Source organism: Balaenoptera ricei, chromosome 15 (genome assembly GCF_028023285.1).
Source record: "Balaenoptera ricei isolate mBalRic1 chromosome 15, mBalRic1.hap2, whole genome shotgun sequence".
Taxonomy (NCBI): domain Eukaryota; kingdom Metazoa; phylum Chordata; class Mammalia; order Artiodactyla; family Balaenopteridae; genus Balaenoptera; species Balaenoptera ricei.
The window spans coordinates 45,420,705-45,436,810 of record NC_082653.1 but is presented as its reverse complement, the minus strand read 5'-3'; the positions used below and the strand labels follow the sequence as shown (position 1 = coordinate 45,436,810).

General features: G+C 48.6%; 1 protein-coding gene across 2 annotated transcripts in view; it reads right to left on the bottom strand.

Annotated features, from left to right (window-relative positions):
* NAPB (NSF attachment protein beta) overlaps positions 1 to 16,106 on the bottom strand; it is a 39,668-nt gene that overhangs the window by 13,882 nt on the left and 9,680 nt on the right. Inside the window, exons 2-5 of one of the 2 annotated variants that reach the window (XM_059897673.1) lie at positions 9,662 to 9,741; positions 4,987 to 5,103; positions 3,305 to 3,351; positions 3,136 to 3,213 (exon numbers count right to left, since the gene is read on the bottom strand). In XM_059897673.1, coding sequence (XP_059753656.1) covers positions 3,136 to 3,213; positions 3,305 to 3,351; positions 4,987 to 5,103; positions 9,662 to 9,741 — 322 coding nt within the window. Of the gene's footprint in view, positions 1 to 3,135; positions 3,214 to 3,304; positions 3,352 to 4,986; positions 5,104 to 9,661; positions 9,742 to 16,106 lie in introns of those variants that run through there. The other variant, XM_059897671.1, reaches the window with a different exon arrangement.

The following is a 16,106-nucleotide window of genomic DNA, read 5'->3' as shown; positions in this document are numbered from 1 at the left end:
GAATTTCTGATTAATCAAACATTATCTCTGAACTGTCCTCATTCTCTGAAATACTTTGCACCCTTTCCCATCGTAATAATGGGGTAAGTATGGGAAACAATAACAAATCACTGTGTAAAGAGTATCAGGCTGTATAACCTCTTCCCAGGGAGGGAGCATACGTACTACTCACCTTCCTGGCTCTTACCGCCCAGAACTCAGGGAACAGTGCTGGGCTGAACCATGTGGAACTGCTGTTTTGGAGGGTAAAAAAAAAGGCCAAGTGCGGATGACATGGTTTAACCTGACACTTAGTAAATAATGACACTGGTTCATCAAGATGTTATAGCTCTAAACTACAGCTAGATTTATCATAGTAAAAGAAAAATTCTGTTTGGTTTCTAATAATTAATAATGCTAATTAAACCACTAATCAAATTTCATGGTATTCCCAAGTTTTGACAGAAACTAGTTGAAAAAAAACTTACCTAGCGCTTAACAGAGAAGTTTCAGAGAAAAGAGGTTGGGCACGGGTTATCTTTGGATGTTCACACTAGTGTGGAATTTTAACATGTAGTGACATTAATCAGGCACAAGTCGACCCTTACACGTTAGAAATCAGCCCAGAGTATCTTACAATCTCAAGGATGATAATAAATATCAAAAGTAGAACACAGCCGCCAATAACAACAGCACACATTAACAATAAATCCAGACACAAAAATCAGTTATTATCCTGTAATTTGGGTAGCATGCCAAAGGAATCACAATACTCCTCCTTGGGGAGTCTGGTAAGCGTCACGGTGCTGGAGAACACTGGGCCCTGAAGGCAGAGACTGGGCTCTAGGACTGCGGTCACCACCAGAGTCTTAAGGCAAACGCAACAGCTAAGGGTCAAGCTCAAGAGCCCACTTCGTAGGTGAAACAGCCTTAAACAGCCTTCAGATGGGATCATTCTTTCAGAACCTACGCCCTGAGAACCTGCCATAGACACTTACCCTACACTGTAACAGACAACACGAAATCACCTTCTCCAGGGGCTGAGACGGACACGAGCCAGAGCTCCTCTGGGTCACTGATTATTACTGATTATTATTATATTAATGTTTTACTTGGAAGTCAAAGGAGTAACGTGAGTTTATGGAACTTCACATTTCCTTGTTCACCAGCTAAAATCTGAGTGAACCAGGGAACACATCGTGGCCACATTAACAGGGAAGAAACATAATGAATCAGACGTAAGATGCCTCAGTGTAACTGATTTTTCAAACAAACATCATGCGCCTCCAACACAACCTGGGGAGTCCCGCCATGGAGGCGAGGGTGAGGACATTTCTAGACACAGGAGCCCAAACATGAGGGAACAAGACGAGCTGACCCCACGCGTGCGCTGAGTGGTGTGGTCCTTACGACGCACCGTGACACGCCCCACGTAAGCGCCAGGAGGTGCTGCCCATGGGCAACCTGCAGAATGGCAGGAACACCGTGGGTGACAGGCTGCAGAAGCTCCCGTGACAAGCTGTCAACTTTGTTCAAGAAGAAGGAAAACAAGAGTTCACCACAGGTCGTTTATCCGCCCTGAATCTTCTGGAGACGCATGTAGTAAAGAGGCTGCCCAAGACCACCCCGGAAGACAGAGGACTGACCACCGAGGACAGGAGCGGACGCAGCGGCCTCGGCTGCAGAAACACTCTGCCCCCCAGCGCTCATCCCCTCAAGGTGGTTCAGCTCAGTAAAGACGTGGAGCCCACCCCAGCCACCCAGACTCAGCTCCTCCTGCTCTGCCATCGACTCTGCACCAGGGAACAAAGGAGGGTGCAGGTCTGGGGCTCATCACCTCCTCCTGGGTCTGCAGAAGACCTCCCCCCAGAGAAGGGGCATATGGCCCTGACGTAGTCAAGGTCTAAGGGCAGCCTCAGAAGAGCATGGCACAGTAGGACAAAAATGGCTCAAAGCGAAGTCCATGAAACGAGCCAGAGAGTTCTGAGCTGCGTGACCACAAGGGGCATCAGCATGAAGTCAAAGGGCGACGTTAACAAGGCCTGTCTGACTGCAGCACTGAGAGGGCCTCCCCACCCGAGACTCCGGCTGCTCTGGCAGGTGCAGCCTGACAGTGAGGGCATCCTCTGCTCACTCATCAGAGCCTGGGCTCTCGGACACACTGGTAAACCACAGGAAGGTTCGGGCTGACGTGGGGCACCCACTCCAGTGGAGGGAGACGGCAACACAGGGATGGTGAGCAGGCCATCACAGCGCCTGTAAGGGGGCCACCGAGGTGGGGGAGGCGTCCGGGTGTGTCCCCGTGAGGGCTGAGGTCCCAGTGTTAACTAGGTGGCTGTGATAGTGCTCATCCCAGTTACAAATGAGCAAAGCTCTGAAGGACAACTGACATGCGGGAGAAGAGCTCAGGGCAAAGGGACAAGCAGCGCCAAGACCCTGAGGCGGAGCACACCTGTGCGAGAGTCAGCAGAGGTCAGCAGAGGTCAGGGTGGCTGCTGCAGGGGGAGCAGGAGAGCAAGGCGGGAGGAGGAGGAGGGGAGCCTGAAAGGCGCTGGGTGAGGGGCCAATCCGTGGGGCGCAGGAGGCCACCTGCAAGGCTGGAAGCAGCGGAGAAACAATCTGATCTCCTGCGAACGAGGATGGCGAGTTACCAGTGTACACGGGACACTTCAAGCTGCGATGCTGCGTGAGCACAGACAGGACCACGGGAGCGAGCACAGTGAGAGCGGATGAGGGCCCAGCCCCGAGGGGAGAGAGGAGGAACCAGCCAAGGGTGGGGGGCAAAGAACCAAGCAGGGGCCGTGCTCCAGAGGCCGAGGGAAGAGGTGAAACAGGAGAGGAAGAGAGACAAGAGTGACAACGGTCCAGCGCGAGCAGCAAGCACGGGGTGAAGGGTGACCTCTGAGAGCTCAGCGTCCACCCCAGACAGTGCAAGCCGTTCCTCCCCGACTCGCGCCTGCTTCCCACGGCGCTCGGTTTTATATAAACGCCGTCCCCAGTTGGAGGGAGGCAGCCTGGGGAGCTGGCAGGGCTTTCCCTCCCGCCCCAGCCCAAGGTCTCCACGTGACCCTGTCTGCGCGCGCACCCCTCTGCCCTCACGAGTCCACTGCAGGGGGGCCTGGGGTCCCTGCCCGCCCCCCACCCCCGTCCGCACACCTTCTCGATGTCCACCAGCTCCGTCTCGTAGATCTCCGCGATGGTGATGTGGTGCTTGGCCGCGATCGTGAACCTTCCCTGGGGAGGAAACAAAGCAGTCACATCCCGGTTAACCGTGAGCTATCTCGAGGGTTCCACCCCACGGCCGCTCAAGCAAGGCATGTCTTACCATATCTGTGTAAATGTCGATGGCTGCATTTAAGCAGTTGATAGCCTCTGAAGCGAAGGCATTCAAGAAAAACAATGAAAAATCCATTCAGTCAGAGGGTTCGCTGAGCCTGTCTTCCTGGCTGCTTCTACACGGCTAAGGGGCCCCGCTGGGGCGGGGCGGGGCGGGGCAGGGTGGTTGGCGAGAAGCAAACACACGTCCAGCCCCTCGGGGAGCCTGTCCACGGAGTGTCATCGCCACCTGTCAATCTATCCACTAAAGCCTAAGTGCAGCGCACCCCTCGCTGGCATCACGTGTACGTATTAATTTTGAAAGACAGTACTTTTTGTACAGTGTTAAAAGACGCTAACTTTCGGTGTACTAACAAATACCAATAGGAAGAAAAAATCTAATAAACGAGAGTGCTAATGACACTCATTTTCTGAAACAGTGAGCCGACAGCTCCCCACCACACGGTGGCATTTACAACGCTGGCAAGCGGTTGGCGGCTCCAAGTTTACTGCTTTTGCTCTAAAGAGGCAGCAGAGCAAAAAGGCCTGACCGAAGGATCAGAAAGATAAGTAGATGAGTGTAAATAAAAGCAATTTCCCCCTAAGCTGCATAAGAAATGTGGATTGTTATGCCTTTAAAAATACAGAAAAATAGAAAAGCTACCCACAAAACCCACTCAAACCCCCCTCTAGGAATTTGATGCACTTTTCCTCCCTGTGTTTTCTGGATGCATTTCTATGAGCACTGACGTATTGTGAATTTCAGATTTCAGCTCTCCATGGTTCCTCAGCTGCCGTGAGAACATTTCCCAGGTCCGTGAGACACCCTGAAGCCAGGGGTTCAGTGCCTGCAGCACACTCTGAAATACTGATGTGAGGTGATTCTACTGTGCACTTAGGCTGTGCCCAGTTTTTCCCCTTTGGAAAATAAACTGTGGCTAATCCTTATACCACAGCCCTTGAAATAGCTTATTTCAGTGTGATATATTCACAAGAGCTGGGATTTCTGTGTTAAACGGGCTGCTGAAACAAGGAGGGAGGTTCCACAGCCCTTGAAGTAGCTTATTTCAGTGTGATATATTCACAAGAGCTGGGATTTCTGTGTTAAACGGGCTGCTGAAACAAGGAGGGAGGTTCCACAACCACCAGTGCACGTGTGGAGGGAGGAGATGAGGCCTTCAGGCGCTAAGTGTGCACTCCTCTAACTGAAAAAGAAAGAACGTCTGCAAAACTTCACCTCTTCGAATACCCAAGATCATTCTTTCCTCAAAACCTGAAGTGTCTGAAAAACACTTTTTAAAGAAGTCACATGAATGCCGTGTGAATAAGCTGTTTTCAACTACAGGATTTTACGACCTCCCATTAACTGGATCTCCACACACACTATTCGGGAGCGAGGGAACACTCGTTTCCTTTAGTGAGCGATGTACACACTCACACAATTAAGATAAGACTTAGATAAAATTAACGCTAATTTCCAAAAAACTGTCCACAATGCAACTCCACAATGGAGTTCAAGAAAATGGTGTTGAGCACTAAGCTGGATAAATTTAACAGATTTTCTCCTCATAAAAGCTTCAGATGATTGCAGTTAAAAATCCCCAAATCTCCACCGTCCTGAAGCGCGAGCATCTCGCTCTAGCAGCACAACCTGCGGGAGGTCCGGCGGGCACGGGACAGAGCGCGGCTCACCTTGGGGGTCTGCCTTCTTGTAGGCGTTCCCAGCATCCACAAAGCTGGTGGCGGAGTCGTGTTTGCTCTGCAGCTGCATATGGAGCTTGGCTGCCTGACAAAACGCATTTCCTGCAGCTGAAGAAGACACATGACTAAGTTAACACAGAGGAGCAAGCACCCTGCAGAGCGGCCCTGCTCCAGGAGCCGGGCCCACGCCTGCCTGGGGAAGGCCCCATCCCTGACAGCAGCACACGGGCCTGTGACCCAGTACACCTCGGGTGGCCACAAAGACGCCCAGGACCCAGGGGGACAGCAACAAGGGCGCCTCTCAGCCCCAGGCCTCCTTCCACACTGACCGCCCGGCGGCGAGTGTTCAGCTCTGTCCCCGGCACAGGCCCCGCACCAACAGGGCGTCTCCGCGGAGGCGTGAGGCTGGGAGGGCCCGCAGGCGAGGATGCGCACCGCCCATCTCTCTGTGTCCACTGGCTCTGCTGGCATCACCGGAGAAACAGCGACAAAGGCTCCCAGATAGAGCAGGCTCTCAAGGAGTGAGGATGAGGCCCACAATTTCGAAAGTCAAAGCTCTTTCCTAAGTTTACGACAAAGTCTGACAGAGACCCATGAGGTTGAACTGTGCATGTCCCACTTGGTGTGGAACTGGCACACTTCCCCGCAGTCACACGGGTACTGCCCGGGGGCACAGCGTGAGAGGTTCACGCACTCAGCTTTTCCAGAAAAGGTTCTGGATCAGGAAACGTGGCTTCTGGTGGGGCTGAAATGGAGGAACAAAGGAGGAAGGACCGGGCTGGGGCGGAAGAGGTCAGGCCCGCCCAGGAGGCTGTGAAGGTCAGCATGGGACCTGGACGAGGATGAACCCACTTCACCATGAGGTCCTCAAGCGCAGGGGAGAACCAGGACTGGGGGCGGCTCGTGAGGGTCTGGAGTCGGAAGTCAGGACTAGCAGGGATGGAGAAAGAGCTCGCCCCGTTAGGAGAGGCACCACCAAGAGTATCACAAAACCTCCTGGTACTTAAAAAAAATTTTCAGTCATAAACGTTTCAAAGACATTCAGAAAAGTATAAAAAATAGTGACAGACGCCTAAGAACCCTGATGGTATTAAACATTTACTTTAAATTTCTTTTCAGAAACAGAACAGTCAATTCCACTGAAGCTTCAGTGGCTCTCCGTGTCCCAACCACACTCCCAGAGGAAACTACATAATTCCCACTGGGGTTTCTGGACCGTCACCCAAGGGAGAAGAGGCAGCACAACCCCTGAGCCAGGCTGCCCAGATTCAAGTCTTGCTCTGTGCAAGACAGAAGAGCGCCCAGGCACTTCTGAAAATATTTACCCACCAGCGTGGCCTGGGCCCTGCCAGTCCAAGCAGACACTGGCCTGAGGCTGGAGCTGGGACTGCAGAAGCCTGCCTGCCAGGCCTTGACCCCTACCTTGGTGGACCGTGAACTCAGAGGCCCAGAGGAGGGGCCAAGCCACTGCCAGGGTGGTGGGCAGGCACCCAGGTCCTCCGGGCAGCTGTGAACTTCCCGGTGGCAGTTCAGGAACGTAGCGGCCAAACAGTGGCTCTGATGGGCTCAGCCTCAGAAGCGTGTAGCCATCACTCGTACCTTCTAGGCAAAACGCTCAGAACGGCCTGGCCCCAGGCACGTGCACGGGTGTTGGCCACTGTCATTATCACACGTAAATCTGTCCTTAGAGAACACCTGTGCTTTGCTGTGTTTAAATGTCATCGCTTCTTTTACAACCGAATCCTCCCTCTCCCACCAATAATTTAATTTTTCACAGTTTATTTGTGCTGGCCGTCCCAGAACCAATCGTGGTCCATCCTTCCCAGGCTGAGGGTAACAGCACGGCATCCAGGCTCTGCCGTGTTGGCTCCACTTCCCCGGATGATTTTTTTTCTTTTAATAAATTTACTGATTGATTGATTGATTTTTTGGCCGCGTTGGGTCTTTGTTGTTGCGCGCGGGCTTTTCTCTAGTTGCGGTGAGCAGGGGCTACTCTTCGTTGCGGTGTGCGGGCTTCTCATTGTGGTGGCTTCTCTTTGTTGCGGAGCACGGGCTCTAGGCGTGCGAGCTTCAGTAGTTGTGGCACGCAGGCTCAGGAGTTGTGGCGCACAGGCTTAGTTGCTCTGCGGTACGTGGGATCTTCCCGGACCAGGGCTCGAACCCGTGTCCCCTGCACTGGCAGGCGGATTCTTAACCACTGCGTCACCAGGGAAGTCCTCCCCAGACAATATTAAGAGCTTTGATTTTACAATTTCACGCTCCCACCTTCCAAGACTAGATGCTGGCTCACTTTTTCAGTCTGAGTACTCACTCCAACCACCGCTAACAAACGCCAGCTCCATCTCTCCAAACTCGGAAGTGGTTTAATACATGCTCCTTTAAAGACAAAGTTACACACTTTCTCAGGCCCAATTTCCTCAACTGTAAACATCTAACACCTGCCAGGATGACCTCTCAAAACTGGAGTAGCAGATGAATTAGTTTACAAAAGAACTTCTAAAACTATAAACAAATGCAGTGGTGTCACGATCACCACCACTAGGACATGGAAGTAATTTCAAAGAACCAGATTTTTTTTCAGTTTCTTATTTCATTTTTTAACCATTTTTTAAATTGAAGTAGAGTTGATTTACAATGCTCTGTTAGTTTCAGGTGTACAGCAAAGTGTTTCAGTTATATATATTCATTTTCAGATTCTTTTCCATTATAGGTTATTACAAAAGATTGAGTATAGTTTCCTGTGCTATACAATAGGTCCTTGTTGTTTATCTATTTCATGTATAGTGGTGTGTATCTGTTAATCCCAAATTCAAAGAACCTAATACTTATTAATTCACTACACAAATATGCTGAGTATCTATCATGTTGCACATACTGGTCCAGGGCCTGTAGGTAGAGCAGAGATAAAGCCCAGAAACACCCTGGCTTTCTAAGGTTTATGTTCTAGTGAGGGACAGCTCACTAGAACATAATCAAAGCACGGACAATACAACTGAACAAATGTACTTCATTTATTTTTGCTAGATGGTGGTAAGGGCATCGGAGAAAAGGGAACAGGGCTTCCCCAAAGAGAGGACTGCTATCTTTAAAAGCGACGGCCAGGGAAGACCTCACTAAGACGACGATGACATTTGTAGAAGGACCTGGAAAAAACAGGGACTGGCCACGCCCTACTGTAGGGAAGAGGGTGCCAGAGGGAGGGCACAGCACAGGCAGAGGCTCAGAGGAAAGAGCTGGGGAAGGAGGGGGTGGGCAGGAGAAGCGTCCAGAGTCGGGAGGGGATGGGAGATCGAGTAGATCCTGAAGGGCACCATGAAGGACTGTAGCTCTGATGTGAAATAACATGACCTGACTTAAGATTTAACGGGATTACTTTGTTTTCTTCATTAAAACACACTAGGAAAGTAAAGAAGCAGGGAGGTAACAGTCCAGGCAAGAGATCACTGGGGTCGGGGTGAGGAGTGCACACACGTCCCCCTCGGTTACATAACCCGTAATGCCCCTCTGAAAGGAATTTCCAAAGTTTAGAACATCTGGTCACCAGATAAAATAAATAAAGGGTCTTTTTAGATAAGATCACTTTTTACGTATGATTACAGGACCTGAACCAAACAGAAGATGTGAATACTAATACTCTTTTCTCCTCCATTTTAACATACATTACAATTCAGGTGTAAATGCACTTTGGAAACAGAACATACGTTTTTAACCTACAACTAAACCTATAAAAAGAATTTTACAGCCAGAAAGGACCTTTTAGGGTCATCTAGTTCAACAGCATTTTCTTCACTGAAATGATTTTAAAGTGTCAGCCTTAAAAGCAAGGGGGAAAATCGTCACACCGCACACCTCACGCTTACATGATGCGATGTGTCACTGACATCTCGATCAAGCTGGGAAAGCACACGGGGAAACACACTTAGAGAGGGCAAGGCCCCGCCTCAGGTCATCCGCAGGTGCGAGGGGGCTGGAGACCCACGTCCTGCCCCGTCAAAGGCTCTCTCCACCTGCACTACAGAAAAACCCCAGCACAGAACTTCTTTCTCCAGGGGTAGAGGATAAATTTGTTTCTCAAATCAGTGTTAGAAAGAGCCATCCCCTCTCAGAACAATGAAAAGAATTCTGATTTTATTTTGTGTCATTTCCCCCAGTAGAAAGCATTATGTTAGAAACTGACGAGTCTGTCAGGGTTTATAGAAATAACACCTCCCACTGCTGCATTTCTCAGTGGACCACAATCAGTTATCAGAGTAAGGAACGGTTAGAAATTCTCCACCAAGGTTTAGGTAAACAAAAGCAGACTCTCCTGTTTATCCTACTTGTTTTCAATATGTTTTACTACAGCTTTCATTCCTTGTGGTACTGAATTTATTTAAGCACATTAATAAAAAGCAAAGATTACTATTCTTAACTCCAAGTAACTTTAAGTCTTTTTAATCACCACATGCCCACTGTATGAAGTGGTTTATAGACACTAAAACAGACACAGCCTCTATGCTTAAACTTCAGCCAGGATTTCAAGCTTTGTTCCCTCAGATCAAGGCCCCCCTCTCCCGGTCCACAGCCAGCAGTTTTTCTAAGGGGAAGGCAGACAGTCATTTCCTCCTTCAAAGTGATTTTAAAGTTATTTGCCTAAAAAGCAAACAAACAAAAACTTTATACATACCACTCCAATTCTTAGCCATCTTGAACATATTTGCAGCTCTGGTATACATTTCACAAGCTTCTTCTATTCTTGTGTTTCCTCTGAGAAAAATTTTAAAATGAGGTTAAGTTTTACTATAACAACCATCCACATCCCTAATCCTCCCCTCCTCCTTCAAATAATAAACATTTAATGAGCAGTTACTATGCGCCAGACCAGCATCAGAGAACCTTAACAGCTGTTCAAAGGAGTTACTCTAATTATCCCTCTTGTCCAGATGAGGAAACTGAGGCATTAAGAAAGTAGCCACACAGCAAGGATGTCACAGAACTGAGACTCAAATACAGATGTGGCAGGACCCAGGGCTTACACCCTCAACCAGAGTCTTTTCCATGCATGAAAACTGAAGTTTTACTCATTCTGAGAAATGAGAAGTATAGTTTTCAAAGGAAATTAGGATAAAGACATCTTGACACTTTTAACATCGAAGAGTTCAGCACTATGTTTATTCAGACTTAAAAGTAAAAAGAAAACCCAGGGCTTCCCTGGTGGCCCAGTGGTTAAGAATCCGCCTGCCAATGCAGGGGACACGGGCTCGAGCCCTGGTCCGGGAAGATCCCACGTGCCGCAGAACAACTAAGCCCATGCGCCACAACTACTGAACCTGCGCTCTAGAGCCCATGCTCTGCAACAAGAGAAGCCACCGCAATGAGACGCCCGTGCACCACAACAAAGAGTAGCCCCCACTTGCCACAACTAGAGAAAGTCAGCACGTGGCAACGAAGACTCAACGCAGCCAAAAATATAAATAAATAAATGAATGAATGAATGAATGATACTCAACATCATCAGCCATCAGAGAAATGCAAATCAAACCACAAACGAGATATCACTTCACTCCCACTAGGCTGGCTAGAATCAAAAGACAGATCTAACAAGTGTTAGGGAGGATGTATGGAAACTGGAACCCTCATATACTGCCGGTCCAAGTGGCAAATTGTATAAAAAGCCACTTTGGATAACAGTTTGGCAGCTGCTCAAAAGGTTAAACATAGTTACTATATGACCCAGAAATTCTACTCCTAGGTACATACCCAAGAGAAATGAAAACATTAGTCCACACAAAGACTTGTACACAAATGTTCACAGCAGCATTATTCATGACAGACAAAAATGGAAACAACCCAAACATCCATCAAATGATAAAGGAGGTACACACACAATGGAGGAGACCAGACAATAAAAAGGAATGAAGTACTGATCATACTACAACGTAGACGAGCCTCCAAAAAACATCATGTGAAGTGAAGAGCCAGTCCCAGAGGAGCACACCATTCACATGAAAGGTCTACAACAGGCCAGTCTACAAAGACAGAAAGCAGACTGGTGGTTGCCGAGAGCTGGAAGTGCTAGAGAGAAATGAGGGGGGGAGGGTAAAGAGTTTCTTTCTGGGGTGATGAAAATGTTCTAAAACTGCTTGTTGTGATAGTTGCAAAGCTTGGTGAATATGCTTAAAACTACTCAACTGGACACTTTAAACGGGTGAATTGTATGGTATGTGCATTATATCTCAATAAAGCTGTTCCCCTTCCCTCTAAAAAAAAACCCTTTGGAAGCTATGTCACACAGCCAATGATAGGATGGCAACAAACCACACCAAAAATGAAGCGTCAGAATAGGCAAAGCCTTCTCTCACTCACACTTTCATGTTCCTTTTTCTCTACTTCAAAGCTACATTAAAAAAAAAAAAAAAAAAAAAAAGCTAATTATCCCAGTGGAAAATTCCCAACTTGAGAAAGCTTTCAATCTTAGCCACAGCTCCTTGGAGCTAACAAAGGCTTGCCACTTTCTGTGTCTTATTTTTCTAACATGTACCAGGAATCACGAACTGTAATTATAGTGCAATCATTCTTTTTTTTTTTTTTTTAATTTATTTTTGGCTGCGTTGGGTCTTCGTTGCTACTCGCAGGCTTTCTCTAGTTGTGGCGAGCAGGGGCTACTCTTCATTGCGGTGCGCGGGCTTCTCATTGCAGTGGCTTCTCTTGTTGCAGAGCACGGGCTCTAGGCACGTGGGCTGCAGGAGTTGTGGCACGTGGGCTCAGTACTTGTGGCACGTGGGCTCAGTAGTTGTGGCTCACGGGCTCTAGAGCGCAGGCTCAGTAGTTGTGGCTCATGGGCTTAGTTGCTCCCCAGCACGTGCGATCTTCCTGGACCAGGGCTCAAACCCGTGTCCCCTGCACTGGCAGGCAGATTCTTAACCACTGCACCACCAGGGAAGTCCAGTGCAATCGTTCTTATTAAAGGTTTCCAAATAAAACTAGCTTAATTAAAATGTACTTTATCCTATTATTTTCAGAAGCAGGTTCAGCTAGGAATAATAGAACACCTACATTATGCTAGGTTTTATGCTGCATATTTCCACATGCCTTACGTCATCTTCATTATTACAACGACCACAAAAGATCTCCATGTTACAGAAGAGAAAACTGTACCTGGAGGTCAATGGCTTGCCCAAGGTCATCCAGCCAAGGTCAGTGGTGGAGCTGACACCTGATAACAGGTTCAGCGATGTTTATAAAAATAATGAATGAACCCTGCCTCACCTCTCCTAAAACAGAATCACCAGAAAAAATCTCATGTTAAAAGCACCAGAGAACTCATGTGTCATAAACAGACATAACTTAAAGAATTCATGAAAAAAATATACTTTTAAGTCACTCCAAATGCCTACTGTGTTCTACACCCATGAACGTTGATTTTTATAAGTTTTAAGGACAAATATTCAGAATTCACATTCAAATAATTCAACTGATCATTACCCAGAGCCCCTATAAGTGAGGTAGAAGATCCTCAAAAACAGAAACAAGTTTCATTGAGGGAGTCTACATTATAAAGTGATATAGTACAGTACATGGCACTGACCTGCCAGAAATCACGAAGAAAACAAAGTCCTTACCCAGGAGGAGGTGAGAATGCCAAGAAGAGTATTTAACTTCAGTGCTGGAGAAGTCTGAGAGTGTCTAACATCCCCACCCCAGGTTCCAAGGAGATGGGGTGAGAGTCACACGCCTCCCCCAGCCCCCAGGAGCGGCAGAGCTGGGCCCGAGCCTGCCTGCAAGCCCCTGCCTCTCTTCACTACCTCCCCCCGGCCCCCACCTGTTCCCATTTTAATGTTTAGGAGGAAAAAAAATCAGCCTGGGAAAAATCACAGCCCGTTATTCCAAAGAGCTCCGATGACATCTACACGCAGACAAGCCTATTAATCCTCCACTCATCCGAAGTCTTGCATTTTCCTCATGGTGAGTGAGAGCTACCTGGGGGCAGCGGGAAACTGCAACTGAGCACGTGCGCAGGTGGGGGCCAGAGACACCAAATCAAGAGCCGTGGGGACCAACGACACACACCAAGAGATATGCCCCAGAGAAGCGGGGCAACTGCTGAGGCGGAAAGAACGCTGCTCTTAACCCACGAGATCTGGAGCAGAAGTGTCCTACCGCGTGACAATCACAGAGCTGTAATGATGCCAAAGCAGGACTAGAGACAAAATTCAGCTTCATCACCAGAACACCCTGAAGGGCTGTCAAACCGTGTGGAAAGACTGAACACAGGGATCACTTTGAGTTTCCCGGGCCTGGGAGAGGCTCCTCCTCCTCGTTCACTAGTGACACCACTCCAGCCACCAGGCCGATGCCGGGACAGGGTCCAGCACAGGGCCTGGCTCACAGGCCTCAGTCACGAGGCTGAAGACCCAGCGTCTGCATGGAAGAAACAGCCCACATCACAGATTTGCAAGTTTTCCCACGTGTCCCTCAAAACAACAAGCAAATACAGAAAGCCTCCCGAAAAGAAGTGAAAAATTCAAAGTCTGTTTAAAATATCTCTACCATTAAAGGAAACAGTTTCTCTATTCACAACACTTCTGACACCAAACGTGGGTTTTCTATGCCAAGCAACTCTCCAATTCCCAGCGGCCACCAGCGGGATGTCCTGTGATTCAATTCAGTTCCGCACAGACCCCACAGGTTGAGCACCCGCACTTCAGATGCCCGTTGCAAGTGCTGGGCCCCCCGTTCTTCTGACCGACCAGCTACAATCAGGGGTTCCCACAACCTCCTCCTCAAATTCGATAGTTTGCTGGAAGGGTTCACAGAACTCAGAGAAACACATTCCTATCGCTGGTTTCTTATCAAGGACACAGCTGAGAAACAGCAAAACGGGAGAGAGGCACAGGGCAGGCGTGTCGGGAGGGCGCCCGGAGCCCCCTCTCCCCGGGAGCCCCCCTCCCCCCAGGAGCACCCTCTCCCCTGGAGCAGCACCTCCACGTGTCTCCAACCCGGAAGCTCTCTGAGCCCTGTCGTGTAGGGTTTTTACAAGGCTCATGGCAGAGAGACTGACTACCCTGGTGACTGACTCAATCCCCTCGGGGGTGGGACTGAAAGTTCCAGCCCTCTAATCACTGGCTGCTTCCTCTGACAACCAGCCCCCATCCTGAAGCCATCAAGGACCCACCCTGAGTCACCTCATTAGCATAACCCAGGTAGGGTTGAAAGGGGCTTATTATGAATAACAAGACGCCCCTCTCACCCTCACCACTCAGGGTCTTGCAAGCCTTTACCAGCTCTGTCCCAGGAACCCAGGGTGGAGAACAAATATATATTTCATGTATCACAACATCACAGCCATATACAACTATTTATTCTACTTTTTACCCTCCAACAAGCAATTTACTTTCATCTGATACTTCATATCTGTTATCTCCACAGATTCTAAAACTTGGGAGTTTTCCTACATAAACTTAACCCTTTCAGGGTTATTTTAGTTCTGGGTTTAATATGACTGTAAACAGTCCAGCTTCCTCCATGTGATGAGGAAGCAGAGTGCCTGCAGCAGGTGGAATGCAGAGGCCCCAGGGAGATACTTTTCTTAGAGCTCATTTGAATTCTTATACCAAACTCCTGTACCTGCTTGACTGAAGTCCTCTGCTTTTTCACAAACCAGTAACAGGAGGAGTAGTGGCAAGCACGCAGGCTTTGGAGTGGACTGCCTACCAACAAACGCAGGCATCTATCTGCTTCCCTCCCTCCCCCCACAAGAGCAGACACAGCTCCAAGCCCCAGAGCACCGCCCCCAGAGCAGCTGGCAGAAGACAAGCTGGGGCCTCAAACTTGACAGGTGGCCTCAGTGCTTTGCCCTGGACCCTGGGATTCCATCTTCTGAGAACATCTCACTTTATTTCCATTTATGTAAGAAAAAATAATCACAGATTCTCAGACACAGGAAACAATCTGAGACATTTAAAGACTGTCTGACAAAAGTATCTGCATTTAAGCATAACTTGCTAAAATAAAGTTACAAGAACAGGTACAGCAAAGAAAGCTACTTGGACTTTCTTTGGTAATAGTCCCAATGCCTTGACTTGATATGAGGAGTCATCTCCCTTGAAGAGGGGAGATATATATAGACTGGACCTTTTAGTAAAACAAACCAAGATACTTAAATATTACAAGGAAGCCAAAAATAGGAATTACTGGATAAACTCAGAAATGACACACACAACATGACTTGCCAAGAGAAGTTTTTATATTTAATTTCAATCTTTATAAAAATTCAATTTTTAAACTGAATTTAATCTTTCAGACTTGTGATTCCCATAGGACAATGATGGCTGCCTAAATACAAGCACGTCCTCACATCCTCCAGAACCACACAGATCAACAAGGAGCAGATACAACCACCCGTAATACACTCACAGCAAAACTAGCAGACAGAATTCAACAAGACTTCATTTAAATAAAGCTGGGGAAATAAAGACCCTGAACTAGCAGAGCTAGGGACACAGCCCCTGCTAGAAATCAGGAGGGGACGGCTGGACTCAAGAGGGGGTGCGGCAGGGTCCCAGCAACAGCAGCTCACAGACCACAAGATCCTGGCAAGGGGGTGCCGCAGAGTGGGGTCAAGGAGGCAGGTATGAGACCTGGAGCACCTGGGGGGCTGGAAGGGTGGCCTGGCTAGAGGCGGCAGACTCCAGATGATGTGCTTCTGCGGGAGGGAGGGGGAGAGGAGGCTTGGCAGTGAAGGGAAAGAAAGCGGAAGTGGAAATAAACTCAGGGTCTTAGGAAACGGGAGGAGGCAGAACTGGAGTGGCAGCAAGCCCCAACCCACCCCCATGACCCTAGTCATCAAAGAAGCCGCACTAACGTACTGATAGAAGGCGGAGCGTACAGGAGAAACCAGCCTTCGAATTTTGATCCTTCCCCAAGTTAGCGATATGCAGTAGACCCTCTCTTGTGATGGGTCTGGCAGGGACACCAGCTGCACTCACAGTCAGCCATGTGATCACCGACACACTCACAACCATTCTGGACCCAGATGCCCACTCTGCTTTTCACTTGCAGTACCTATTCAATGAATAGCAAGAGACATTCAACACTATTATAAAATAGGCTTTGTGCTAGATTGTTTTGCC